Below are 27,532 nucleotides of genomic sequence, written 5' to 3'. Positions count from 1 at the left end.
TGAATAAGAGGAATTTAGAGGAGTAAAGATGCAGATAAACATAAAAAACTGTGCCTGCTGGACTTGGGGGTTTTGCAACGGCTACAGTTTTAACCCTGGTGGGTTTTACTTCCTCTATTTCCCTGCAAAGGTAAAGCATAATGGAATGATATGCATTGCATAGGATCAGCGATCTTGTGACCACTGTGATGGGCTGCCACATCGTGTCAGGTTTCCCTGTGTGTGCGCGTACTACCTAAAACATTTCACATCCCAACCAGCTGACTGTGGGGTTTATTTTAGTGATGGATCTAAATTTTGGCCTCTGAAAATTATTGGTCAAAAATAGGGTCATCAGTGCTGTGCTGAAAAAATAAAAATAAAGAAGTGCTGACAATGGCTCCTCCAAATGCCTGTGATTTTGCAGTGCTTATGGTGTTTTCATAGATCACGGGACTCAAAAAAATGCATCAAAAAACGCAACACAGGTGCATTTTTTTAATGCGTTCTTTCTGCCTTTTCAATAGGGAGATGCATTTTTGGTGCGGACCAAACATGCAGCAAGAAGGATTTTTAACCACTTCAGATCCGCGCTATTGCCAAATGACGGCATTAGCGCGGACCTACATTTCCGGGACGACGTCTATTGACGTCGTCCCGGTTACGAGCGGCCTGCGCGCCCCCTTAGGGGCGCGCGCGGCGCGCTCTGTGATCGGCGAGTCCGTGAGACTCGCCTGATCACCGATCCGTGTAAGGGGTCGATCCCGACCCCTTATCACGTGATCAGCTGTCAGCCAATGACAGCTGATCATGTGATAGAACGGAGCCGGTAATCGGCTATTATTCCTCCTCGCGCTGACAGCGCGAGGAGAGAAAAAAAAAAGCCGATCGCCGGCGGCCGTGATCGGGACATCAGTCCCGATCACGGCCATCAATACAAGGGACCACCTGCCACCTGCCTGTGCCCACCTGCCTCCCGCAGTGCCATCCTGAAATAAAATAAAAGCAAAAGTAAGTGCCCCCCGTCAGTGCCCACAGTGCCACCCCACAGTGCCACCCCACAGTGCCACCCCACAGTGCCACCCAATCTGCCTCAAAGGTGCTGCACCCCAGTGCCCCATCCGTGCCACCCATCCGTGCCACTTATCCGTGCCACCCATCCGTGCCATTTTATCTGTGCCCATCTTTGCCCATCAGTGCCGCCTTATCTGTGCCCATCGGTGCCGCCTTATCTGTGCCTATTAGTGCCGCCTTAACTATGCCCATCAGTGCCCACCGGTGCAGCCCATCAGTGCCCACCGGTGCAGCCCATCAGTGCCCACCGGTGCAGCCCATCAGTGCCCACCGGTGCAGCCCATCAGTGCCCACCGGTGCAGCCCATCAGTGCCCACCAATGCAGCCCATCAGTGCCCACCAATGCAGCCCATCAGTGCCCACCAATGCAGCCCATCAGTGCCCACCAATGCAGCCTATCAGTGCCGCCTAATCAGCGCACTTCAATGAAGGAGAAAAATGACCCGTTTGCAAAATTTTATAACAAACTATTAAAACATGATTTTTTTTTTGCATCTTTTTTTGTTTGTTTAGCAAAAAATAAAACTCCGAGCTGTAACTAAATACCACCAAAAGAAAGCTCTATTTGTGGGAAAAAAATGATAAAAATTTCATTTGGGTACAGTGTTGTATGACCGCGCAATTGTCATTCAAAGTGCATCAGCGCTGAAAGCTGAAAATTGGTCTGGGACTGAGGGGGGTTTAAGTGCCCAGTAAGCAAGTGGTTAACATCCCTTTGCACCAGCTCCCGCCCTCTTTTTAAGGGGTTCAAAATTCTGGGCTTGTTACTGTGTGACCGCCGTGATTGGAAAACTCCCGATTGTAAGAAGCGATTAGGAGCTTTTCGCGAGCTGCCGTTCACCACGCCAGGAGCGCGCTCTAGGCATACGCAAAGATGCAGCCCCTTGGCACCAAGATCCGGCCGCATATTTGCTTGCACTCGGTGCCTAGGGGTTAATAAACCACTTCAGCTCCGGGTGATTTATACCCTCATGACCAGGCCATTGTTTTTGCAATAAGGCACTACGTTACTTAACCACTTAACAACTGGGCACTTTAACTCCCCTTCCTAACCATATGCATACCACAAATTACACCCCAAAACACATTCTACTACTCCCGAGTATGGCAATACCACGTGTGAGACTTTTACACAGCATGGCCACACAGAGGCCCAACATGCAGGGAGCACCTTCAGGTGTTCTAGGAGCATAAATTACACATATCATTTCTTGACTACCTCTTACACTTTTGAAGGTCCTGGAGCACCAGGGCAATGGAAATGACCCCATTTTGGAAAGAAAACCCAATGTATAATGAGGCATAGAGTCTTTTGAAAATGTAATTTTTTTTCTACAAGTTTTTAGGAAAATGTGTAAAGAAAACTAAATATCTATATATATGTGTGTGTGTGTGTGTGTGTGTGTGTGTGTGTGTGTGTGTGTGTGTGTGTGTGTGTGTGTGTGTGTGTGTGTGTGTGTGTGTGTGTGTGTGTGTGTGTGTGTGAGGCAATACCACATGTTGGAGACTTTTACACAGCCTGGCCACATACAGAGGACCAACATGCAGGAAGCACCATCGGGTATTCTAGGGGCATAAATGTCAAATCTAATTTGACTACTTTTTACACTTTTAGGCACTGTAGTGGCATGGATAAGCCGTGAATGTGGATAGCTGGGAATGACGGAGGATGGATGGGAATGGCGGAGGATGGATGGATGAGTATTGCTGAGTATAGGTGGCCGAGCATGGATGGATGAGTATTGCTGAGCAAGGATGAGTATTGATGGGATGAATGGATGAGTACCACAGAGCATGGATGAGTATGGATGGATGAGTACTTTGAGCATGAATGGGATGGATGCCTGGAATGGGCAAAGAGCAGCACTGTAGGCAGTACACAACCAGCCCACAGCGCTGCAGCACCGATAGGTACGGGGAAGGGAGAGAGAAACCGGACACGACACTGGTTTGTTTAGAAGCAAAAAAGACAGCGTGATCAGCTGTCAGCGGCCATTTACCATGATCCGTGATGCGCAGGGTCCTCTGGACCCAGCGGTCACTGATATTCCAGGGGGCGCACGAGAGCAAGATTCTGGTAGGATGTCCATTAATGCCCTCCTAGAATAAGCCGACCGCTCTGTAGCCATCTTCCAGCTATGGCCTGGATGGCAAGTTGTTAACTGACAATTGCGCAATCATGTGACGCTGTAACTAAATAAAAGTTATGTAATTTATTTCCCACAAACAAAGCTTTCTTTTGGTGGTATTTGATCGCCTCTGCGTTTTTTTTTTTTTTTTTGCACTATAAACAAACAAACATAGTATGAATCATTAACCACTACTCTCTAAATACAGTCTTTTAGCCAGTACAATGCCTGCCATGAAGCAAAGTGTTGTGGCTACAGCCTATGTACAACCCCAGCCAATGCCTCTGCAGCTAAAGGGGAAGCGGTAAAGACACAGCTTAACTGCTGGGATTTTAATGACCCCCAACTGCTAGTGTGAACAGGCCCTTAGTGTTTAGTACTCTTGTTATATGGCAGTGATGGCCAACATTGGCACCCCAGATGTTTTGAAACTACATTTCCCATGATGCTCAACTACAATGCAGAATGCATGGGCATCATGGGAAATGTAGTCCCAAAACATCTGGGGTGCCAAGGTTCTCCATAACTGTTATATTGGTTTAGAAACCAGAGTGTTCAAAATTAACCAAAGCAGGTCAGGTGCTACATGCATTCATACATTACATTGCAGTTACTATATCTTACATTTATACTGCTCACTTACCTGCACCTCCTTTTTGTTCCCCAATGTTTCTAAGCGATTTAGGAAATCCTCAAACTTCAGCTTAGGAAAAAGTCGGTGTGCCCAATTCTCCATCTGTCTGAGCAGAACCCTCAGATCCTCAGCCTAGCAGACAGAACAAGTTGTGGGTTTATGAGAAGTACTTTAGTATAACAATTCCGTTTATAATACAAAAGGCTACATAGTGACGCAGAAAGGACTACACTGATTAAATGAAAGAACATACAATTTGAAGAAGGTTTCTGTAATAGAAGTCCCCGGGTCACACAGGAATACTGCAAATTGCTGGATGAATAGGTTTCTATAACCACTTAAAAAAGTGGAAGTAAAAGTTGCACACATTACTTTTACCCATAAGTAGGCTTACCTATACGTAGTGTAAAATATCTTATAAATGGCTCCTAAACGGTACATGTTTAGGAGCCATTTATATTACATGCCGCAGTGACGTCACTGGCGCATGCGCTCTGAAGGAACGGCTGCCCCGTGCTGTAATCAGTGTCTCCCGCATGCACGAGAAGTCATCACAGCTCTGACCAGTCACAGAGTCAGAGCCTGCGAACCTGGAAGCAAGATGAGTGAAGATGGAGGCCGCTGCAGCTACGAGATCTTGGTGCGAGAGGGCTTTGTTTTAAAGGCAAGTATGTGATGCATACTAGCACATTATGCCTTTTTTTTTTTTTTTTTTTAATTACTCATTGCAAGGTAAAAAAAAAAAAAAAGAAAGAAAAGAAAAGTCCAGCAATTTACGACCACTTTAACCACTTTCAGACCGGACCATTTTGCTGGTAAATGACCAGAGGTCTTTTTACACTTTGGCACTGCGCTGCTTTAACTGGTAATTGCGCGGTCATGCAATGTTGTACCCAAACAAAATTTGCGTCCTTTTCTTCCCACAAATAGAGCTTTCTTTTGATGGTATTTGATTGCCTCTGCGATTTTTATTTTTTGCGATATAAACGTAAAAAGACCGCAAATTTTGAAAAAAAATGATATTTTCTACTTTTTGTTATTAGAAAAATCCAATAAACTCAATTTTAGTCATACATTTAGGCCAAAATGTATTCAGCCACATGTCTTTGGTAAAAAAAAAGTCAATAATTGTATATTTATTGGTTTGCGCAAAAGTTGTCACATCTACAAACTAAGGTACGTTTTCTGGAATTTACGCAGCTTTTAGTTTACGACTGCCTATCTCATTTCTTGAGGTGCTAAATTGGCAGGGCAGTACAAAACCCCCCCAAATGACCCCATTTTGGAAAGTAGACCCCCTAAGGAAATTGATAAGAGGCATGTTGAGCCCATTGAATATTTTATTTTTTTGCCTCAAGCGATTGAATAATGACAAAAAAAAAATATTTTTTTTTACACAAAGTTGTCACTAAATGATATATTGCTCACACATGCTATGGGCGTATGTGAAATGACACCCCAAAATAAATTCTGCTGCTTCTCCTGAGTACGGGGATACCACATATGTGGGACTTTTTGGGAGCCTAGCCGCGTACGGGGCCCCGAAAACCAAGCACCGCCTTCAGGCTTTCTAAGGGCGTAAATTTTTGAGTTCACTTCTCACTACCTATTACAGTTTTGAAGGCCATAAAATGCCAAGATGGCACAAAACCCCCACAAATGACCCCATTTTAGAAAGTAGACACCCCAAGCTATTTGCTGAGAGGCATGTTGAGTCCATGGAATATTTTATATTTTGCCACAAGTTGCGGGAAAATTACAAACTTTTTTTTTTTTTTTTCCACAAAGTTGTCACTAAATGATATATTGCTCACGCATGCCATGGGCATATGTGAAATGACACCCCAAAATAAATTCTGCTGCTTCTCCTGAGTACGGGGATACCACATATGTGGGACTTTTTGGGAGCCTAGCCGCGTACGGGGCCCCGAAAACCAAGCACCGCCTTCAGGCTTTCTAAGGGCGTTACAGTTTTGAAGGCCATAAAATGCCAAGATGGCACAAACCCCCCCCAAATGACCCCATTTTGGAAAGTAGACACCCCTAAATTTAGGGGTACACTAGTGAGACTAGGTAATAAATGGCGGGTGCCCTGAAACTATAAAAAAATAACTAACCAACCAGCGTCACCTGTAACAGTTATATGGTGATCACTGGTGAAAGGGTTAACTAGGGGGCAATCAGGGGGCTTTATGCGGTAGTATATGGGGGTCCCTGGCGCTATAAAAAGCTGCGGCGAACCTAAATACCTACCTGCCTAACTAGCGTCACCTGTGACACTAATACAGCGATCAGAAAAATGATCGCTTATTAGGCTGGGTTCACACTGGAGCGATGCGGGAACGCCACGAATGCGCGGCGGGTTCCCGCATCGCATGCCTCCCGGCGGCAGTTCACACTGCCCTATGCGAACTGCTGGGAGTGTCAGTGAAATGTTAATGACACCCCCAGATCAGTTCGCATATCGCAGTGCGATCTGCAAACTTGGATCGCATGGTGTGAACACCCATGCGATCCAATTCTGCTGCGGACCAAAAAAAGGGTCCCGTGCGAGTTTGCGGCGGGTGCGACACGAATTCAGCCATACTATCTGTATAGCTGAACTCGAATCGCACAGAGATCGGATGCGATTTGCACTGCAGTGCGAATCACATCCGTTCTCATAAACCGCTGCAATGTGAACCCAGCCTTAGTGACACTGGCGACGGGGGGTGATCACGGGGTTAAACCTTTATTGGGGGGGTTAGGGGGGTACCTTAGAACTAAAGGGGGCTAACCCTAACTGCCCTAACAGTTATTAGTCACAAATGACACCCGCCGGGTGATCAGGGGGTTAAACCTTTATTAGGTAATAAATGGTGGGTGCCCTGAAACTATAAAAAAAATAACTAACCAACCAGCGTCACCTGTAACAGTTATATGGTGATCACTGGTGAAAGGGTTAACTAGGGGGCAATCAGGGGGCTTTATGCGGTAGTATATGGGGGTCCCTGGCGCTATAAAAAGCTGCGGCGAACCTAAATACCTACCTGCCTAACTAGCGTCACCTGTGACACTAATACGGCGATCAGAAAAATGATCGCTTATTAGGCTGGGTTTACACTGGAGCGATGCGGGAACGCCACGAATCCACGGCGGGTTCCCGCATCGCATGCCTCCCGGCGGCAGTTCACACTGCCCTATGCGAACTGCTGGGAGTGTCAGTGAAATGTTACTGACACCCCCAGATCAGTTCGCATATCGCAGTGCGATCTGCAAACTCGGATCGCATGGTGTGAACACCCATGCGATCCGATTCTGCTGCGGGCCAAAAAAAGGGTCCCGTGCGAATTTGCGGCGGGTGCGGCGAATGGCTGAACTCGAATCGCACAGAGATCGGATGTGATTTGCACTGCAGTGCGAATCACATTCGTTCTCATAAACCGCTGCAATGTGAACCCAGCCTTAGTGACACTGGCGACGGGGGGTGATCACGGGGTTAAACCTTTATTGGGGGGGTTAGGGGGGTACATTAGAACTAAAGGGGGCTAACCCTAACTGCCCTAACAGTTATTACAGTCACAAATGACACCAATGCAAAAAAAAAAAAAAAAAAAAAAAATGACATTGGTGTCACTGTGACTGGGGGGCAGGGGTAATTGGGGGGGTGATCGGGGGGGTGTGAGTGTGCCTGGCATGTTCTACTGTGTGTGTAGAGTGTTGGTGCAACTCACCGATCCGCTCTCCTCCGTGTCGGAACGAAAAATACCGACACGGAGGAGAGAATACATCACTTCCTCTCCTGTGTTTACATTACAGGAGAGGAAGTGATGTCACGGGGGATTTCTATTCGTCGGGAGCGATCGCGAGGGGGTGGCCATGAATGAATGGCCGCCCCCTCGTCCCGGATCGCTCCCGGACGAAAACCGACCGCCGCAGGCACCGACCCGCGGGAAGGCAGGGACGTACAGGTACGCCCATATGCCTGCCCGTGCCATGCTGTCGACGTACATCATCGTGCGGCGGTCGGCAACTGGTTAAGGCCTGCTCTGGACACTCTTTGTTTACAAGTAAAAATCTGGTTGTCTCTAGAAAATTACTAAGAACCAGGGCGGATTTGATTTAAATCATTTTTAAAGAGCTGTCAAAAAAAAAAAAAAAAAAAAAAATTATATATATATATATATATATATATATATATATATATATATATATATACACACACATGTATGTATGTATGCATGTATGCATGTATGCATGTATGCATGTATGCATGTATGTATACACACACACACACACACACACACACACACACACACACACACACACACACACACACACACACACACACACACACACACACACACACACACACACATATATATATAAAATTTTTATGAAATTGGTTCCGTTGCAGTTAGTGTCAATGTGTTTTAGGTAGGATAGGGGGGGAAAAAATGCACACTATTGTATACGAGCTGAACTATGGGTACAAACCACAAAATGACATACACATACGTGGTATCACTGCGATCCAGTTTGCAAGTAACAGTGGTAAGCTGGGAGCGCAGGGCGAGAGCCAGAGGTGGCGGAACAGCGTTCCACCACAGCCATGCTGGAAAAAAAAAGCCTTGGATTGAGAGTGCCACATGAAATGGCCTGGAGAACCAGATTTGGCTCATGGGCCTTGTGTTTGACACTTATGACATACACTCATTAAAAATAAAGAAATATAATGAAGGGGACTGTCTGTACAAAACTTCCCCTTACCAAAGCCTCACCTCATGTCCTTTGCCTTTGAACTTTGTATCATCAAACAGATGTCGTAAAGCTGGTAAACCTCGCTGTGAAGTAAGCCTGTAGAGGAAACAAAAAAAAAAAATGAATATGCCAAAAATAAACCTTTCTAGCTAGGTTTTGTAAAAAACAGAAATTATACTTCTGTGGCCAAATTAACAGACTAAACAGAGATTATACAACAGTTTAAAGCTATAGAGTCCCCTGCACAAGGTTATGTGTCTATTGACTCTTGAGGTGCAGTTGATGGTGTAAATTACTTACCCCCCATCCTTCGCTCCAATGCTGTTCTGTTCTTCCAGAAGCTCTGGGCGGCCCCTCAGCATCATTACTTACAGTACAGAGCTATTAAAGTTGAATTCCTGGAATTCAGCAACTTTGGACTGGACTCAGCCCCTTTAACTAGTCATTGTAGCTACTATGCCTGTCCCTCCCCTCCTACTGGCCAATCACATAAGCCTCTGCATTGTGTGAACTCATTCACAAAATACAAAGGCTTCTGTGAATTGGCAGCAGAGCGGAGGAGCGGGCATAGCTGCTCTCTATACTTCTCTCCTCTCTAATAGACTATTTGGACACAGGCACAATTTTCATACTTTTGGCTCTGTATGCCACAGTCAAATTAAAATGCAACAATCCAAATTAATTTGAAGTGCAGACTTTCAATTTTAATTTAAAGGGGTTGAACATAAAATATCAGGTATACATTTTAGGAACTGCAACCATTTTTTATAAATGTTGAGAATCCTTTACTGGCAATGATTGCCTGAAGCCTGGAACCCACTGACATTACCAAAGACTGGGTTTCCTCATTTCTGATGCTTTGCCAGGCTCCAACTGCAGTGGTCTTCAGTTGTTCTGTTTGTGGGTCTTTCTGCCTTTAGTTTTGCCTTCAGCAAGTGAAATTCTCAATTGGGTTGAGGTCAGGTGATTGACTCGGCCATTGCAGAATATTCCACTTTTCCTTCAAAAGCTCCTGGGTTGCTTTTGCAGTACGTTTTAGATCATTGTCCATCTGTAGCGTGAAGCGCCGTCCAATCAACTTTGCTGCATTTGGCTGAAAGTCCATCTCTAAAAACATTGCAGAATTCATCCGGCTGCTTCTGAAACATCATCATCAATAAACACCAAAGACTCAGTGCCACTGGAAGCCATGCATGCCCATGCCATCACATTGCAAGCTCCACCATGTGACCACAGATGACGTTGTGTGCTTTGGATCATGAGCTGTTCCAAGCCTTATCCACACTTTTCTTCCTGTCATTCTGGTACAGATTAATCTTAGTTTCATCAGTCCAAAGAATGCTTTTCCAGAACTGGTCTGGCTTTTTTTTTTTTAGCTGTTTTTTGGCAAAGTCTAATCTGGCTTATGAATAGTTTGCACCTTATGGTGAATCATCTGTAGTTGGCCTCGTTAAGGTTACTTTCCCACTGGGGCATTGCATGCGCTGGCGCTATATTAAGTGACGCTATATTTAGCGGCGCTATGCGACCACTAGCGGAGCAGTTTTAACCCCCGCTAGGGGCCGAAAAAGGGTTAAAACCGTCCACAAAGCACCGCTACATCGGCGCTTTGCAGGCGGGTTTTCAGCGCTGCCCCATTGATTTCAATGGGAAGGGGCTCTTTAGGAGCAGTAAATACACCTTCTCCTACAGCGCTTCAAAGATGCGGTTTGCAGGACTTTTTTTGACCGCCCATGCAAGCGCATCGCTCCAGTGTGAAAGCCCTCGGGGCTTTCACACTCGACACACAGCAGCGACTGTTTCAGGGCGCTTTGCAGGCGCTATTTTTAGCACTTTAGCGCCTGCAAAGTGCCTCAGTGTGAAAGCAGCCCAAGTCTTCTCTTGAATATCTGACAATGATCAGCCCACCTCCTGGAGAGTGTCCTTCACTTGTCTGGATGTTGTGAATGGGTTTTTCCTTTACCATAGAAAGGATCCTGCGATCATCCACCACTGTTGTCTTCCATGGATGTCCAGGCCTTTTTATGTTGCCGAGCTCACCAGTGTGTTCTTCTTACCTCAGAATGTACCAAACTGGTGATATGGCCACTCCTAATGTTGCTGCTATTTCTCAGATGGATTCGTTTCCTTTTTGAAGCCTTACAATCACCCATTTCACTTGCATGGACAGCTCCTTTGAACACAATGTAGGTTCACAGCAACAGATTCCAGACTCCAGACTTTTACCTGCTTAATCGATGAATAAATAATGGAGTAGCCCACAGAGCTGCAACTCCTAAACCCTTCCTCCGATTTTGATGTACATACCCTCAAATTAAACCCGAGTGTGCACACTTTTCATATCCATTATTTAAATAGAGCTTAACTAATGTTTTGGCAAATACCCGAAGAATCAAAATTGGACCCGTGTCCAAATATATATGGGTGTGTGTGTGTGTGTGTGTGTGTGTGTGTGTGTGTGTGTGTGTGTGTGTGTGTGTGTGTGTGTGTGTGTGTGTGTGTTTTTTAAATAAAAAGAAGTCCACATGTTGCAGGCAGATATTAGGACTTAACTCATGGTGTGCCTGCACTTTTTACAAACTTTTCGAATTCAGGTTTAACCCTGCTTTGTAAATGATGGGGTGAGCTGGAGACCAACGCAAAAACACCTTGCAGAGGAGGCTTCGTGCATAGATGAAGAGACCTTGCCTCAGCAAGGAATAGGGCAAGTTTTACACCTTATTGATTTATCCCTACTATATCAACCGAAAATAGGATTATCTGCGTTTTGCAGATAAAAAAAAAAGTGCCGATAACGGCCTCCAGATTTTCTGTGATTACCATAGGTCATATGGCTTAAAACACACAACACGGGTTTTAATACATTTCCACGTGGAGGTGAGTTTATTTTAACTGACCAAATATGCAGCAAGCAGGATTTTTAACACTGCAAAGGAAGCACAATGGACCAGTGTGCAGACATTCATACAGTTTAACGGGATGCACTTTTATTGTGCTTTTTAACACAAAGGCACTTCAAAAACTGCTCAGCGTGAAAGCAGCCGATCTGCCAAAAGTAAATTCATATTCATTGTAATAATTCAAAAAGTCAAATAAAATGTATAATATAGTTGGGCCCAAAGTGTCAATATTTTGTGTGTCCACCATCATTTTCCAGCACTGCCTTAACCCTCTTGGGCATGGAGGTCACCAGAGCTTCACAGGTTGGCACTCCAGTCCTCATCCCCTCCTCCATGATGACATCACAGAGCTGGTGGATGTTGGAGACCTTGCGCTTCTCCACCTTCCGTTTGAGGATGTCCTACAGATGCTCAATAGGGTTTAGGTCTGGAGACATGCTTGTTCAGTCCATCACCTTTACCCTCAGCTTCTTTAGCAAGGCAGTGGTCGTCTTGGAGGTGTGTTTGGGGTCGTTATGTTGGAATACTGCCCTGCGGTCCATTCTCTGAAGGGAGGGGATCATATTCGGCTTCAGTATGTCACAGTACATGTTGGCATTCATGGTCCCCTCAATGATCTGTAGCCCCCCAGTGCCGGCAGCACTCATGCGGCTCCAGACCATGACACTCCCACCACCATGCCTGACTGTAGACAAGACAAACTTGTCTTTGTCCTCCTCACCTGGTTGCCCCCACACACGCTTGACACCATCTGAACCAAATAAGTTTATCTTGGTCTCAGACCTTAGTCTGTTTGTCTTCAGCAAACCGCGGGCTTTCTTGTGCATAATCTTTAGAAGAGGCTTCCTTCTGGGACAAAAGCCATGCAGACCATTTTGATGCAGAGTGCAGCGTATGGTCTGAGCACTGACAGGCTGACCCCCCCCCCCCCCCCACCCCTACAACCTCTGCAGCAATGCTGGCAGCACTTATACATCTATTTCCCAAAGACAACCTCTGGATATGATGCTGAGCACGTGAGCTCAACTTCTTTGGTGGACCATGGCAAGGCCTGTTCTGAGTGAAACCTGTCCTGTTATACCGCTGTATGGTCGTGGCCACTTTGTGAAAGCTCAGTTTCAGGGTCTTGGCAATCTTATAGCCTAGGCCAGTGATGGCGAACCTTGGCACCCCAGATGTTTTGGAACTACATTTCCCATGATGCTCATGCACTCTGCAATGTAGTTGAGCATCATGGGAAATGTAGTTCCAAAACATCTGGGGTGCCAAGGTTCGCCATCTAAAGTTTAGTAGCAAGTTTAGCGTAGGTTCAAACTGATGCGATGCCAGGATTTGCAGTGGTTCCTGTGCATTTCCCACACCACATCACAACTGCACTTCGCTCATACGAACTTCTGTGGGTGTCAGTGTTAAGTTAACAACACCCCAAAAAATGGCTTGCAAAACAGTGCAATTGGCTGAATCAGATCAAAATATGTATGAACACCCATGTGATCCGATTCCAGTGCAAGAAATTAGGATGGTGCATGCACCTTTTTTGTGAGGTGTGATTTGAGCCATACAAAATGAATGGGCTCAAATTGCACTGCAAAAAATCTCATTCGATTTTAACAGGAATGGGGTTCCCTACACCACATCAGTGTGAACCTAGGAAAAGGGTATCATCTTACAAGAGTCAAATGCAAGCAACCTGAAAATAAATGTATGGTAGCACAACTTATCAATGAGGATCTTTCTTTTCACATTGGCAGTACTTGGGTACACACTGTGGTATCCCACTGGGCTAAATACTCCTTTGTGGTGGTAAAACGTGAACTTTTCTTGCAGTGCAATGAATTCTCAGCCTGGAGCAGCTTTAGCTTATTATACATCTACAGATTACCAAAATATAGGTCTGTGAACTCTGACCCGCCATCCAGGTCAAACAATTCCTACCGATTGGCATCCAGTTTGGGCTGTGGCCTCTTCACTGCTCTCCTGACAGGTTTAGGTGCTTCTTCTGGTTGCGACTCTCCCATATTTCTGGTCCAGTCATCCAAGTCATCTAAATGTAATAAAATATAAAGGGAGTATTTATTATGTTTCCTATAAATCAGAAAACCGACAAGAAAAATAAATATTATATTAATTAATTTTATATATATATATATATATATATATATATATATATATATATATATATATATATATATATATATATATATATATATATATATATATATATATATATATTTTTTTTTTTTTTTTTTTTTTTATTAATTATTTTTTTAATAATATGCAGCAATATTAAAATGTGATCACATAGGTGTGGGGGGCATAGAATGAGGGTGTGCAGAGGGCCCTGGATTTTGCTCCAGAATACAGATCTCTGCCCATCACTGCAGCAAGCAGGGATTCTTAAATACTCCTAAAAAGGGACACAAAGAATACCCTTAGTCTTCAAACTTTCCATACACATCCTCTACCTAAAGTAGTCAGAAAATAAAGTCCTGCCAGATGACCTCAGACCGGCCCCTTTTGCAGGTATAGTTATGGAAAACATTAAAGATAAGTGCCTATATAGTGTGTAAAATCCGGTAATACAGCCAAGGAAGCTGCTTCTGTTTGATCTGCAACTGCCATGGTTTTGAAGCACAGGTGATCAGTTAAGACACCAGACATTTGATGATGGTTTGACAGTTTGGTTGAGGAAACAAGCAAACATGAGAGTTAGCAATCCCAGAATTTCAGTAATGTAACAGTTTTTTTTTTTTTAATCATTAAAAATGGTTTAGTTCCGCTTTATGGATTTACTGCTGCTCAAGGGCTCTAGGCTTTAGCAAAATGGCCACCTCCAGCAAGAACAGGAAAAATGCCGGAGACCATTTACAGCATACACTAATTTTGGTAGCATAATTATTGTCTAATGTAGGTTCCTTGCTAAAGAACATTATTTTTAAGTTATGGGTAAAGTTTCACTTTAAAGCAGAATTAAACCTTCCTATCCTTCACAGTTAAGGAAGCTGCTTCTGTTTAAATCTGTAACTGCCATGGTGTTGCACATGTGATCAGTTATGACACCAGCAATTTGATGGGTTGACAGTTTGGATGAAGACAAGCAAATGTGACCGTTAGCATTCCAGGAATGTAAGTTTTTTGAAACCGTTAAAAATCTATATGGGTTTAGCTCCGCTTTATGATTTACTTGCATTGGGGTTCTGGGCTTCAGCAAAATGGAGGCCTGCAGCAAGAAGAATCAGGAGCAATGCTGGAGGCAAATTTACAGCACACACTAATTTTGGTAGCATCATTATTAAAAAGGATAAGTTCACCTTTCATAACATGTTACACCCCTATTAAGGGTTTAACATGCAACGAGCAGACCAGCCCCCAAGCCCATGTTCTGACAGCTAGAGGGGATCTCCCACCCCCCACCCAGCTGCAAAAATTTATAAAAACCGTAGGCGAGTGGGGCTCTGCCAGCCAGATCACACACTGACTGCTCTGCAAATGGAAAACTACAAGTCCTGAAAACCTTAGCGGCTGTCCGCTTGTAGTGCTTAATGAAGTACCATGGCGCTGTGATCACTGTGGCAGTGCATTGACTCTTCTTGTCAGAACGTATCGGTCTGTTCATATGAGGTACGAGCAAGCAGATACACCGACAGACAGGCCCGGACCAGCCATAGGCTGACCGGCATTTGCCCGGTGGGCTAGGGCCGCCAGCTCCGTGGCCTGTTGATGATCAGGCCGCACAGCAGGAGGTAAGCGGCAACCGCGGCCTGAACATGGGTAACACAAGCCACAACCACCGCTGGCCTACCGCCATACGGCTGTGAATGTGTTATGCGGAACTGGCGGCTGCATGGGCTGAGCTGTGTGTCTCTCTCACACACAGCTCAGCCTCAGAGCCGCGCTGACAGTTTTGCTCTCCTCCTCCAGCCATGGGCGGCCTGCACGGTGGGGAGAGCTGCAGGCTGCTGTCACGATATTTGTTTTTTCACTGTCAGGGCAGTAAGGATGAGGAACTCTCTTCCACAATCAGTGGTGTCAGTGGGGAGTACAGAGTTTTAAAAAAAGACTCTTGGACATGCATCTTAGTGAACACAATAGACAGGGATATGGGAAACGATCATCTACAAAACACATTCAGGTTGAACAGGATGGAATTATTGTCTTTATTTAACCTTACCTACTATGTAACTGATTATACTGAATGGGCTATTCACCGGAAACCACCTCATCTGCAACATTAAAGAGGTTGTAAACCCACAAGAAGAAAAAAAAAAAAAAAAAAGGCATGAGCCAGTATGCATCGGATACTAGCTCATTATGAAATACTTACATTAGAGCGTTGCCCTCCAGTGGCGCCTGCACACCACTGACATCTTTCCCAGCATTTCTTCCGGGTTTGCGGACTGTCGCTGTGATTGGCCGGAGCTGTGATGACGTCACTCACGTGCATGCATGCGAGAGACGCTGGTCACGGCACGGGCAGCCATTCCTTCAGAGTGCATGTGCCGATCATAATTGGCGCAGTATACAGTAAATATCTCCTAAATAGTGCAAGTTTAGGAGATAGGCTTACTTTTTTTTTTTTTTTTTTTTTTTTTAAAAAGGTACAAACACACCAGGAGAGTTTACTTCCCCCTTTAAAAATGTCCTGCTCTCTGCTGGTTTTGCTGCTAAAATAGGTTTACCTCTAAAAGGACTGAACGCTGACATAATTTTCTGGGTCAGCAGGCTATTCAGTGTTAAAGTGGTTGTAAAGGCCGAAGGTTTTTTTTATCTTCATGCATTCTATGCATGAAGATAAAAAGCCTTCTATGTGCTGCTCTCCCATCCCCACAAGGCCCCACCAATACTCACCTGAGCCCATCTCAATCAGGCAATGTTGCAGGAGTGTCTCGGCTGCCCGGCACTCTCCCTCCTCATTGGCTTAGACAGCAGTACAGCGCAATTGGCTCCCGCTGCTGTCAAAGTCAGTGAGCCAACACGGATAGGGGGCGGAGCCGAACCATTGCTCTGTGTTCGAATGTCTGACACACACAGCAGCGGCTCGGCTCAGGTGCCCCTATACTAACCTGCTTTCTGTGGGGGCAGGAGGTAGGGGTCAGGAGCCCCGAAGGGGGGACCCGGGCTGCTCTGTGCAAAATCATTACAGAGAGCAGGTAAATATGGCATGTTTGTGATTTTTAAATAAAGAAAAAACTGAGACTTTAGTATCACTTTAAAGTGGTTGTAAACCCTTACAATCCACTTTTTACTACAGGTAAGCCTTATAGGTTTAGGAGATATTCCATGTATCAGCATGTGCCGACATCATCAGCAAACATGCACTGAAGCAACGGTTCGTGCCATTGCTTCAGCTAGCGTGCCGTTACCAGCAGCTCCAATGCACATGCGTGGGAGTGACGTCATCACGGCTCCAGCCAATCACAGCACTAGAGCCTGTGATACCCGTAAGTAACGTTGCCAGCCGGAGCGGTGTATTGTATAAAAAAAGGTTTCATGGACAGTACACACAACCCTGCTTGCAGTGGTTTATTGAGTTCACAGCTATGAGGAAAAAGGTGGGGGAAGGAATGCTAGCTCTAATGTGGACCGTGCATTTTATATGAATATTCTACCTTTATAGTTTGGAAAACAACCAAAACGCACAAAGTAAATCTGACTGATATACACATCGCTGTAACTTCAGTAAAATTACCTCCATTTTCCACATCACCAGCATGGTCTTCTCTGCCCCCAGGAGAGCGTGGAGGGGGTAGAGGGGGAAAATTCTCATCTTCTGTGTGTTCATAATCAGGCATACCAAAAAGGTCATTCTCTAAAGGATCAATCATCTTGGCGGTTGGAACCTGAAGCAGAAACAAAAAAAATAATTAAAAAAGGACTTAGTGATTTTAAAGCTTCATTTTTTTTTGTTAGCTTTCTTAAACAAACATATCTATACTTACCCTGCGCTGTGCAGGGATTTTGCAGAGTGGGCTCAATCCCCTTTCCGGGCCCCCCCCCCCCCCCCCCGCGGCGATCCGAGCCCCGCCTCTTTTAAAGTGCCCCCACGGAGAGCTGCAGGTATCTCGTTCCCACTTCCGGGAGTCCACACCGTGGCCCACGACCTCACCGCGGGGCTCCCTCCTCTTCCCCGTCGCCGGGCCAATAGGAGAGAGAGGAGCGGGCCCTTGCGCATGCGCAGTAGGGTTCCTGGCATGAAGCCGTAAAGGCAACACGGCCGGGTTCCCTTACCCGCAAAAAGTGGTGGCAGCACCCGACAGCTGATGGAAGCATCAGCTGTGGTGCCGACATCGCTGGACTCCAGGACTGGTAAGTTTCCTATTAAAAGCCAGCAGCTGCAGTATGTGTAGCTGCTGGCTTTTAATTTTTATTTTTTTGGGCGGACTTCCACTTTAGGTGAAAAACTGAGGGTTTACAACCCGTTGAAGACTGTGCATAGTCGCCAACAGAAAAAAGTTGGTGTGCTATATACTAAATGTATTTGTTATACAGAATATCAACCATACACAACATGTGTGCTGCCCTATGCATGTTTGTTGCCCGAAATAAAGCTCATACTCTTTTTTTTTTTTTTTTTTTTTTTAGGAGACAAGCGTAGTACGCATATAAAAGTCGCTTTTTGCGGCTAGCACCGTAAGAATTGCATTGCTTTTGCAATGCCAATAATGGCACCCAAAATTGCATCACACGTTCTCCTGTGATGGGGGGATCGCAGGCGTAAAGCGGAACTTCACTGTCGATCAACATTGACTATTTTTAATCCTCATGCTGCGAGCCTGCCAGAAATGGGGGGGGGGGGGGGGTTCAATGTGGTTCAACCACTTGGTCTTAATGAAATAAAGCATGGAGACACGGATTGATAGGGTGAGTTTGATTTGAATGTTAAAATGGCGCTCAGATGAAGAAGTGTAGTTCTTCATAAAAGGAAAACCATTTTACCTTAACCACTTGACCACTGGGCACTTAAACACCCTTAATAACCAGACCAATTTTCAGCTTTCGGTGCTCTCACATTTTGAATGACAATTACTCAGTCATGCAACACTGGACCTATATGAAATTTTTGTCCTTTTTTTCACACAAATGGAGCTTTCTTTTGGTGGTATTTAATCACCGCTGGGTTTTTTATTTTTTGTGCTATAAAAGAAAAAATACAGAAAATTCTGTAAAAAAATGAATTTTTCTTCATTTCTGTTATAAAATTTAGCAGATTAGTAATTTTTTCTTCATAAATTTTGGCCAAAATTTATACCACTACATATCTTTGGTAAAAATAAGTACAAATTGGTGGATATTATTTGGTCTTTGTGAAAGTTATAGAGTCCACAAGCTATGGTGCCAATATCTGAAAATTCATCACACCTGAAGTACTGACGGCCTATTTCAATTCTTGAGACCCTAACATGCCAGAAAAGTACAAATACCCCCCAAATGACCCCTTTTTGGAAAGAAGACATTCCAATGTATTTAGTAAGAGGCATGATGAGTTTTTTGAAGTTGTCATTTTTTCCCACAATTCTTTGCAAAATCAAGATTTTTTTTACTTTTTTTTTTTTTTTCCACAAAATTGTCATAATATCAGTTTATTTCTCACACAGCATATGCATACCACAAATTACACCCCAAAACACATTCTGCTATTACTCCCGAGTACGGCGATACCACATGTGTGAGACTTTTACACAGCGTGGCCACATACAGAGGCCCAACATGCAGGGAGCGCCATCAGGCATGTAAAAATCATCATTTGCTAGAAAATTACATCGAATCCCAAAACATTATATATGTTTTTTAGCAAACACCCTGGAGAATACAATGGTGGTCCTTTTTATCTCGCACGGTATTTGCGCAGCAATTTTTCGAATGCTTTTTTTGGGGAAAAAAAACTGTTTTGTGCTTAAAAAAAAAAAAAAAAAAAAAAAAAAAAACAGTAAAGTTAGCCCAATTTTTGCATAATGTGAAAGATGAAGTTACACCGAGTAAATCGATACCTAACATGTCACTCTTCAAAATTGCACAGGCTCGTGGAATGGCGCCAAACGTCGCTACTTAAAAATCCCCATAGGCGACGATTACATTTTTTTTTTACTGGTTATATGTTTTGAGTTACAGAGGAGGTCTAGGGCTAGAATTATTGCTCTCGCTCCAACGTACGCAGCGATACCTCACATGTGTGGTTTGAACACCGTTTTCATATGTGGGCGGGACTTACGTACGCGTTCGCTTCTGCATGCGAGCACATGGGGACAGGGGCACTTTAAAAAAAAAAAAATGTTATTGTTCATTTTACTTTATTTATTTTAGTTTGACATTTTTTTCCCCAAAAATAAATTTTTTGATCACTTTTATTCCTATTACAAGGAATGTAAACATCCCTTGTAATAGGAATATGGCATGACAGGTCCTCTTTACAGTGAGATATGGGGTCAATAAGACCCCGCATCTCACCTCTAAGCTGGGAAGCCTGAAAAAAAAAAAAAAAAAAGGATTCTGGATTTGATAGTATTGGCGAGTGGGTAGAAGCACCGGAGGGCGGCGAGAGGGGGGGGGGGGGGTGTCTATGGCTGGGTATTGCAGGGTATCACCGACTATGGCTGGGTATATCAGAGTATGGCGTTGCAGAGCGTTGCCGGGTGTTGCAGAGCGTTGCCGGGTGTTGCAGAGCGTTGCCGGGCGTTGCAGAGCGTTGCCGGGCGTTGCAGAGCGTTGCAGAGCATTGCAGGGTAATGGCAGGGTAATGCAGGGTAATGCAGGGTATGCACTGGTATTGCAGAGTATTTGCAGGGAATTGAGGGGTTAATTTTCGGTGAGCAGCGATGTGGGCACTGCAGATGCAGCCCACATCGGTGCTGACACCGATCTCCTCCCCCTCCGCTGTTCCGATCGGTACAGAGAGGGGGAGGGAGGAACCGGCGTCATAACATGACGCCGGTTTGTTTACAAGTGATCACTCCGTCATTTGACGGAGCGATCACGTGGTAAACGGCCGCGACGAGCGGCCGTTTACCATGATCCGTGATGCCTGTGGACCCGGCGGTCACGGATGCTCTCGAGTGCGCGCCCCAGGGGGCGCGCGAGAGCGGAATTCTGGGAGGACGTCATATGACGGCCTCCCACAGTTAAGAAACCGCCCTAAAGCCGTCATTCGGCTATAGGGCGGTTATTAAGTGGTTAAAGAAAATGTCTGTTTATGACACATGGGGGTTGATTTACTAAAGCCGGTGTTGCCTTATGAGGAGTTTATGAGTAATCTCCATTAGCAACTGGGAATATTTGTATTATAGATGTATATATTAGGATAAGAAATAAAGAAGGTTCATCATAAGTATTAGGTTAACTTGGCTGGATGTGAGCAAATACATGAACAGACTTTTTGCTGGAGTATGTAATTCAATTACCAGTTCCTTTTGGCTTACAGGTATGCTAAGTGTGTGTTAGGGAGATGCCCTGCTGTTTACCTAACTTGGTATTCAAAGGCCCAGGAACAGATACCATTTCAGTGTGTAGTCGGTATAGGGCCAAATTCATTTTCTAGATAGAGGCTTGTGTATTCTTCCGTGCTAATCAACCATGTATCCACTTCAAAGGGTGGTTGATATGCTTAAAATATTTCTTTGATCTGTTCAGGAATGGACAATTTACCCCGGCTATGACTGTGCATAGTTAAAAAGGGGTTGTAAAGGTAAAATGTTTTTTTCACCTTAATGCATTCTTTGCATTAAGGTGAAAAAACATCTGACAGTGCCAGAGGCCCCAGTCCCCCGTTTTACTTAACTGACCCCTCGAAAATCCCGCGCTCGTCCCCCGACGTCCTCTTCGCCACTCAGCCTGGCCGCTGATTGGCTGGAGTGGATGGATTGAAAGCAGCGCAGCCATTGGCTCGCGCTGCTGTCAATCACATCCAATGACGCGGAGCGCCGGGGGGGGGGGGGGGCGGGGCCGCGTGATACAGTGAGCGGCTATAGCCGCCGGCTGTATCACGGGAGCGCGCCTGCAGGTGCTTCTCACCATGCGAGGGAGCTCACATGAACGTGAGAAGTACCTGCGGGAGGAAGCAGAGACAGCCACCGAGGGACCCCAGAAGAGCAGGTTCGGGGCCACTCTGTGCAAAAACGAGCTGCACAGTGGATGTAAGTATATGTTTGTTTATTTATTTTATTTTTTTAAATAACAAACAAAAAGAACAAAGACAAGTGAGACTTTGTATGAGGCATGCACCCTGGAGATAACATAATAAGGGGGGCACGCCTGTGGGGACTAGCGTTTGTTACTGGAATTCCATCACTGTGTGTCTGGGCAGTTCACCTCAGCTCCCGCGGGGCTGATGACCTTTCGTCCGGTTCCCAGTCCGCCATGTTTATGCCCCAACGTATAGGATCACCTGTAAGTAGTCTTGGAAAAGTGGGTTTTATCCCTCTTTCCCCTTCCTTTTTCCTTTCCCTCCTCTTCCCCTTTAATAGATCTATGGCATACAAGATATAATAATTTGTCCAACGTATTGTTTCTTAATATTTATAGACACCCACTTCATACCTGCTCCTGAAGAGTGGCAGTCGCCACGAAACGCGTCGAGCCAATAGATGCTTCCCTTTTTACATTATGAGCCAATAGGTACTCTCCCCTTTACATTATATTGTCATCTTCTATTTATTCTATATATCAGCTGGACTGTACCAACCAACTATGATTGGAACTATTTACTATGGAGACACGTCGTGGTGAATGTGATTACTTACAAAGGCTTACAATATGAACCAATTCGTTGTTTTACTATGGGATTGTGAGCCAAATAGTTGCCTCCCTATGTTTACAATTATTACATCACATGATTTTATATATCAATTGGTTTAAATGTAATTAAGTTTGGAATATAATTAGTTGTCATAGAGATTTGCCCTGAATGAATTTGTTGTTTTGATCATGTTGCTGATTACATCTTTTACAATATTAGAGACTTCTGTCTGATGAATTTGGGTTTTTATAATATGAACTATGATAATATGTTTGTTATTTATTTTTTTACAATTAAACCTTCTAGTGCCAATTGATGTCATGTGATGTTTATATGCAGCGTCCTTGGTTCTCTCTATATATTATTTTGGGTACCTGTCATATTCACTATCACTATGTTATCTCCAGGGTGCATGCCTCATACAAAGTCCCACTTGTCTTTGTTCTTTTTGTTTGTTTCAAAGTATCGGGGATGGTCGTGCTTGGTTCTACCCACCTTGCGCTTCATATAAAGTCCCACCTAGCTGTTTGGTTTCCCCAAACCCCTTTTTTTCAAATAAATAAATAAATAAATAATACCTTTACAATCCCTTGTGCACTATTCAAGAGAAGGCTTCCTCTTTAATTAAGTTGGCTTCAGACTAATTATCACTAACCAATTAAACCCAAAAGAGGAGGTGCTATTGAGGGGAAATTAAGTTATAAGGAAATTGACCAATCTTGGAAGAGGAGAGGGCTAACCAATCAGGGTGGTCCTGTGCAAGTCAATGAGAGATGGCCATTTATTAGTGGGACTCACACAAAGATAGATGGTAGGTGAAACTGACCGGGGCCCCGGACCAGTAAGATAGGTGATTTATCAGATCATCTCCCAGCACTTAAAGGTATACCTGCTCGTCATATGTCTTGTTTTGTATTGTGAGGAATATAATCTGTATTCTTGTTGTATTTTAACCTAATATTTTACTCCCTTGCTTAAGACTATTAGATATTTTCTGTGTATTAGATAGACCTGTAACTTACTCTAATAAATGGAGGAAAAGTTTTAACATAACGCCTTGTCCATAGAATTCTCTTTCAACTCATATCTTCTGATTAATACATCAGAAAACTGGAGTTAGTACTTACCGGTAACTCCTTTTCCGGTGGTCTTCCAGGACAGCCCTTGAGAGATGGAGCTCCTCCCATCGACACAGGAAACACATTGCCACAGTTCAAAAGGCGGTCCCTCAGGTCCCTGGTCAGTCATTCACCAAGAACCGAAGGATGGAACTGAAAAACATATAAACCATAACAGGTAATAACATTAGTACATCACTATAATCAAATAAAGGGTGGGATCGTGCTGTCCTGGAAGACCACCGGAAAAGGAGTTACCGGTAAGTACTAACTCCAGTTTTCCCAAGTGTTCTTTCCAGGACAGCCCTTGAGAGGATCCCCAAGTACTTACCAGATTAGGGGGGGACCACGGCCTGGAGGACTTTCCTCCCAAAGGCCTGATCCTGACTAGACATTAAGTCCAGTCGGTAATGCCTTGTAAAGGTGGAAAAGCTTGACCATGTGGCTGCTTTACATACCTGCTCCGGGGTGGCACCAGCTCTTTCTGCCCAGGATGCAGACAACGCTCTTGTGGAGTGAGCTTTAACACCCTCAGGGAGGATCTCTATTCAAGGCCTTTACCCCTCTGCTATAGCTAGCCTAATCCATCTAGCTATGGTTACTTTTGAAGCTTTCTGTCCCCTACGCTGTCCGGAAAAAAGGACAAAAAGGGAGTCAGATTCTGAATGGATTTGTTACTTTAAGGTATTCTAGAATACACCTCCTCACATCCAATAAATGAAAACGATGAAAACGTTCCTCTTTCTCATTTGCTGCATTTTGACAAAATGAAGGGAGGACAATATCTTGGGACCTATGGAAGCTAGATGCTACCTTTGGTAAGAACCCAGGGTCTGTCTTTAGTATGACTCTGTCTTCTAGGATCTGTAGAAAAGGTTCCCTGATGGAAAGGGCTTGGATTTCACTGACCCTACGGGCTGAAGTGATTGCCACCAGGAGTACTGTCTTAAATGTAATAAGCCTTAAGGAGGCCTCTGAGATAGGCTCAAAGGGTGACCCCAAGAAAGCTTTTAGTACACCTGCTAAATCCCAGGATGGGACTTTGCTGACTCTGACCGGCTTGCGTCTAGCGACTGCCTTACAGAATCTAGCGACAAAAGGATTTTCCTGTAAGCGTTCATCTAGGTACACACTTAAGGCAGCTATCTGTACCTTAATAGTACTTAGGGTTAAACCCTTGTTTACGCCTTCCTGTAAAAACTGTAGAATATTAGCCGTATTTATGTCACGGCTATTCAGCCAGCTATTAAATTTTTTCCAGACTTTTTTGTAAATAGCCCTCGTGACTGGTTTGCGACTCTGTAGTAAGGTCGCAATTACCTCATCTGTCAGGCCCTTACTCTTTAAGATTTCCTCTTCAGTAACCACGCTGAAAGCTTCAGTGTGGCGACCTGTGGATGGTAAAGGGGTCCCTGCGACAGGAGGTCCTGTCTGTAGGGAAGCCTTAGAGGCGGACAATCTGTCAATTGTAGCAACGTTGTGAACCAGGGTCTCCTGGGCCAAAAAGGTGCTACTAGAATCAAACAGGTTTTCTCCTTGAGGAATCTTGCTAGGACCCTCGGAATGAGATGAAGAGGGGGGAAATGCATACGCCAGACTGAAAGTCCATGGAGTTTGCAAGGCATCTACAGCCAGGGGCTGATCTCCTGGGTTTAGCGAGAAAAATTTTTGAACTTTTGCATTCTTTTTGTTCGCAAAAAGGTCTACCTCTGGTTTTCCCCAGAGAGTTGTTATGAGATTGAATGCCTCTGGGTGTAAGGACCATTCTTGGTTCGAAATCTTTTGTCGACTCAAGAAGTCCGCCGTGTTGTTCAGTTCCCCTTTCAGGTGAACTGCAGAAATAGATTCCAGATTGGCTTCTGCCCACTGGAAAATGCGTCTGGCTACCAACATCAAACGAGGACTTTTGGTACCTCCTTGTTTGTTTATGTATGCTACAGCCGTCGTATTGTCTGAACGGACCTGTAGATGGTGACCCTGTATTGTGGGGTGAAAAGCTAGAACAGCTCTCAGGATTGCTGTTAGCTCTTTCCAATTGGAAGAGAAACATTTCTCTTCCGGGTTCCACTTGTCCTGGACCCAGTTTGAGCCGAGGTGGGCTCCCCAGCCCCAACTGCTCGCATCCGCCCCTGTCCCTCCTTAGAATCACCACTAACTGCACACAACCTAGACTGTGAGTAACCACCACCGTGGGGCACTACAGAACCCATCCTACAAACACCACCGCTCCACCAGAGTAATAGCATGCCCGGCAGCCTACCTGGGATTGGCTGGTGCCTGTCTCCGCCGGAGTGTCCTGGGGAATAGTCTCCATAGTCCCCCTCTGGCGCTCCGGATCCCGCCGCTAGTCCGGTATTGCTGGACGCTGGTCGGGCTTTACAGGCACAGCGCTGGCTCTCCCTCTCCCCCTTGTACCCTAGAGACCCGGAACCGGAAGTCTCGGCACACAGAGATGACGCGGTTCCGCCGGAAGTGAACGCTCGGCGTCTCCGACCCCCTGCAACGAGGAGGGAAGATGGAAGGTTCCACTCACCACTCCTGGGGGAAACCGGCATCATTTTGCCCCTGGCCACCTCGGCACTGGAAGGAGGAGGGTAACGGGTCTGCTCCGGTTCAGCTGGACGGTACCCGAGCCAAAGAAAAAAGGTATGGACCCAAACTGCAGCCATAAACCAGGACCCGGTCCCTTAGGCTTGCAGGTTCTCAGGCAGCCCCTGAGAGGGGCCTCCAGGTTCCTGGCAACATGTTCCTCCGACGGAGGAAACACAAATGACTGACCAGGGACCTGAGGGACCGCCTTTTGAACTGTGGCAATGTGTTTCCTGTGTCGATGGGAGGAGCTCCATCTCTCAAGGGCTGTCCTGGAAGAACACTTGGGAAATATAGATTTTAAAAAAGGTCAAAACACCGGAGAGGGCAAACGAGCTTCCAGGTATTTTGTCAAAGCTTCACCAGATTTTGCACGCTCCAGTTTTAGTGAATCAACCCCCAAAGTACTTTGCGGCAAACTAAACGTCATTTAGCTCGGGTTTAGGTCTATTTTAATCAGTTAAGCTCTAGAGCAAAATGTTTTCCTTGTACATATGTAAAAAATATTCATTTTTGGCAAGCATATAGTGTCTGAGTCCCTTTAGAATACGTTGGAAATGTTTATATCGCAGGATATTTGTGCAACTGTTTATGAAACACAGTTTCAGAAAAAAAAAAAAAAAATCGAATAAAAATGAATTTATGTGCAAACACCTACAATAGAATACCCATTTGTTCTAAAATATAAGGTTGCAGTAAATAGATACGAAACATGCCACATCTTAAAATTGCGTGTGCAGCTATGTCTCAAAAGACGGTGCCCCAAAAAAAAAAAAAACCCCACACACTTTAACCAGTTCCTTTCTGTGTCAAAGCCAAAAGACGTCCTCCTAAGGGCATGCATCCAGCGTGATGACAGATCAGGTAAAAGGCCAATCATACCGGCCCTTTACCATGTGATCAGCTGTGTCCAAATCACACAGAGGCAGCATGTCAGGAAAGGAGAGTCACACTGACAGGGCACAGCGAGTACGCCATTTACACTGATCATCAGTGCCGCCCAATCAGTGAATAAGAAAAGTTACTTATTTACAAAATTTTATAACAGAAACTAAGAAGATTTTTCTAATTTTCAGTCTTTTTTCCATCTATTCCGTAAAAAAATAAAAACCCCAGTGGTGATTAAAGCCGGAGTTCCACCCAAAAGTAGAACTTCCACTTTAAGCACTCCTCGCCCCCTTACATGCCACATTTGGCATGTAATTTTTTTTGGGGGAGGAGTGGGTGCTTAGTTTTGAAGGGGACTTCCTGGCCCACTTCCTAGTTCCGCCTATGCAACTCCTCCTCTCCCCCTCGGCGCACCCCCCCCCCCCTGGCAATCTTCTGGGACACACGAAAGGTCCCAGAAGATTGCCTGTGCACTGGGAGAGCGCAGCGCGGCTCACGCATGCGCAGTGTGCGCCCGGCCGTGAAGCCGCAAGCTGTCATGGCCAGGTGCCCACAGTATCAACGGAGGTGCCGAGGAGAGGGGAGAGGGGAGAGGAGCGAGGCTCCGTGCAGCCGCATCACTGGACTGTGGAACAGGTAAGTGTCGGTTTATTAAAAGTCAGCAGCTAAACTTTTTGTAGCTGCTGACTTTTAACCACTTCAGCCCTGGAGGAATTTACCCCCTTCCTGACCAGAGCACTTTTTGCGATTCA

The 27,532-nt window shown here is 45.0% G+C and overlaps 1 protein-coding gene across 2 annotated transcripts in view; it reads right to left on the bottom strand.

The window, feature by feature from the left end:
* Positions 1–27,532, bottom strand: part of LOC143963327 (TIMELESS-interacting protein-like) — a 57,397-nt gene that overhangs the window by 20,849 nt on the left and 9,016 nt on the right. For both annotated transcript variants that reach the window (XM_077472930.1, XM_077472931.1), the window contains exons 2-5: positions 17,146–17,296; positions 13,392–13,500; positions 8,577–8,652; positions 3,826–3,948 (exon numbers count right to left, since the gene is read on the bottom strand). In XM_077472930.1, the coding sequence (XP_077329056.1) occupies positions 3,826–3,948; positions 8,577–8,652; positions 13,392–13,500; positions 17,146–17,281 (444 nt within the window). In that variant the 5' untranslated portion in view covers positions 17,282–17,296. The remainder of the gene's footprint in view (positions 1–3,825; positions 3,949–8,576; positions 8,653–13,391; positions 13,501–17,145; positions 17,297–27,532) is intronic.

Source organism: Lithobates pipiens, unplaced genomic scaffold (assembly GCF_037356315.1).
Source record: "Lithobates pipiens isolate NorthernLeopardFrog02 unplaced genomic scaffold, aLitPip1_a1.2 Scaffold_8, whole genome shotgun sequence".
NCBI lineage: Eukaryota > Metazoa > Chordata > Amphibia > Anura > Ranidae > Lithobates > Lithobates pipiens.
Note: the sequence above shows the minus strand (reverse complement) of the source record. Positions and strands in the feature narration are given on the sequence as shown.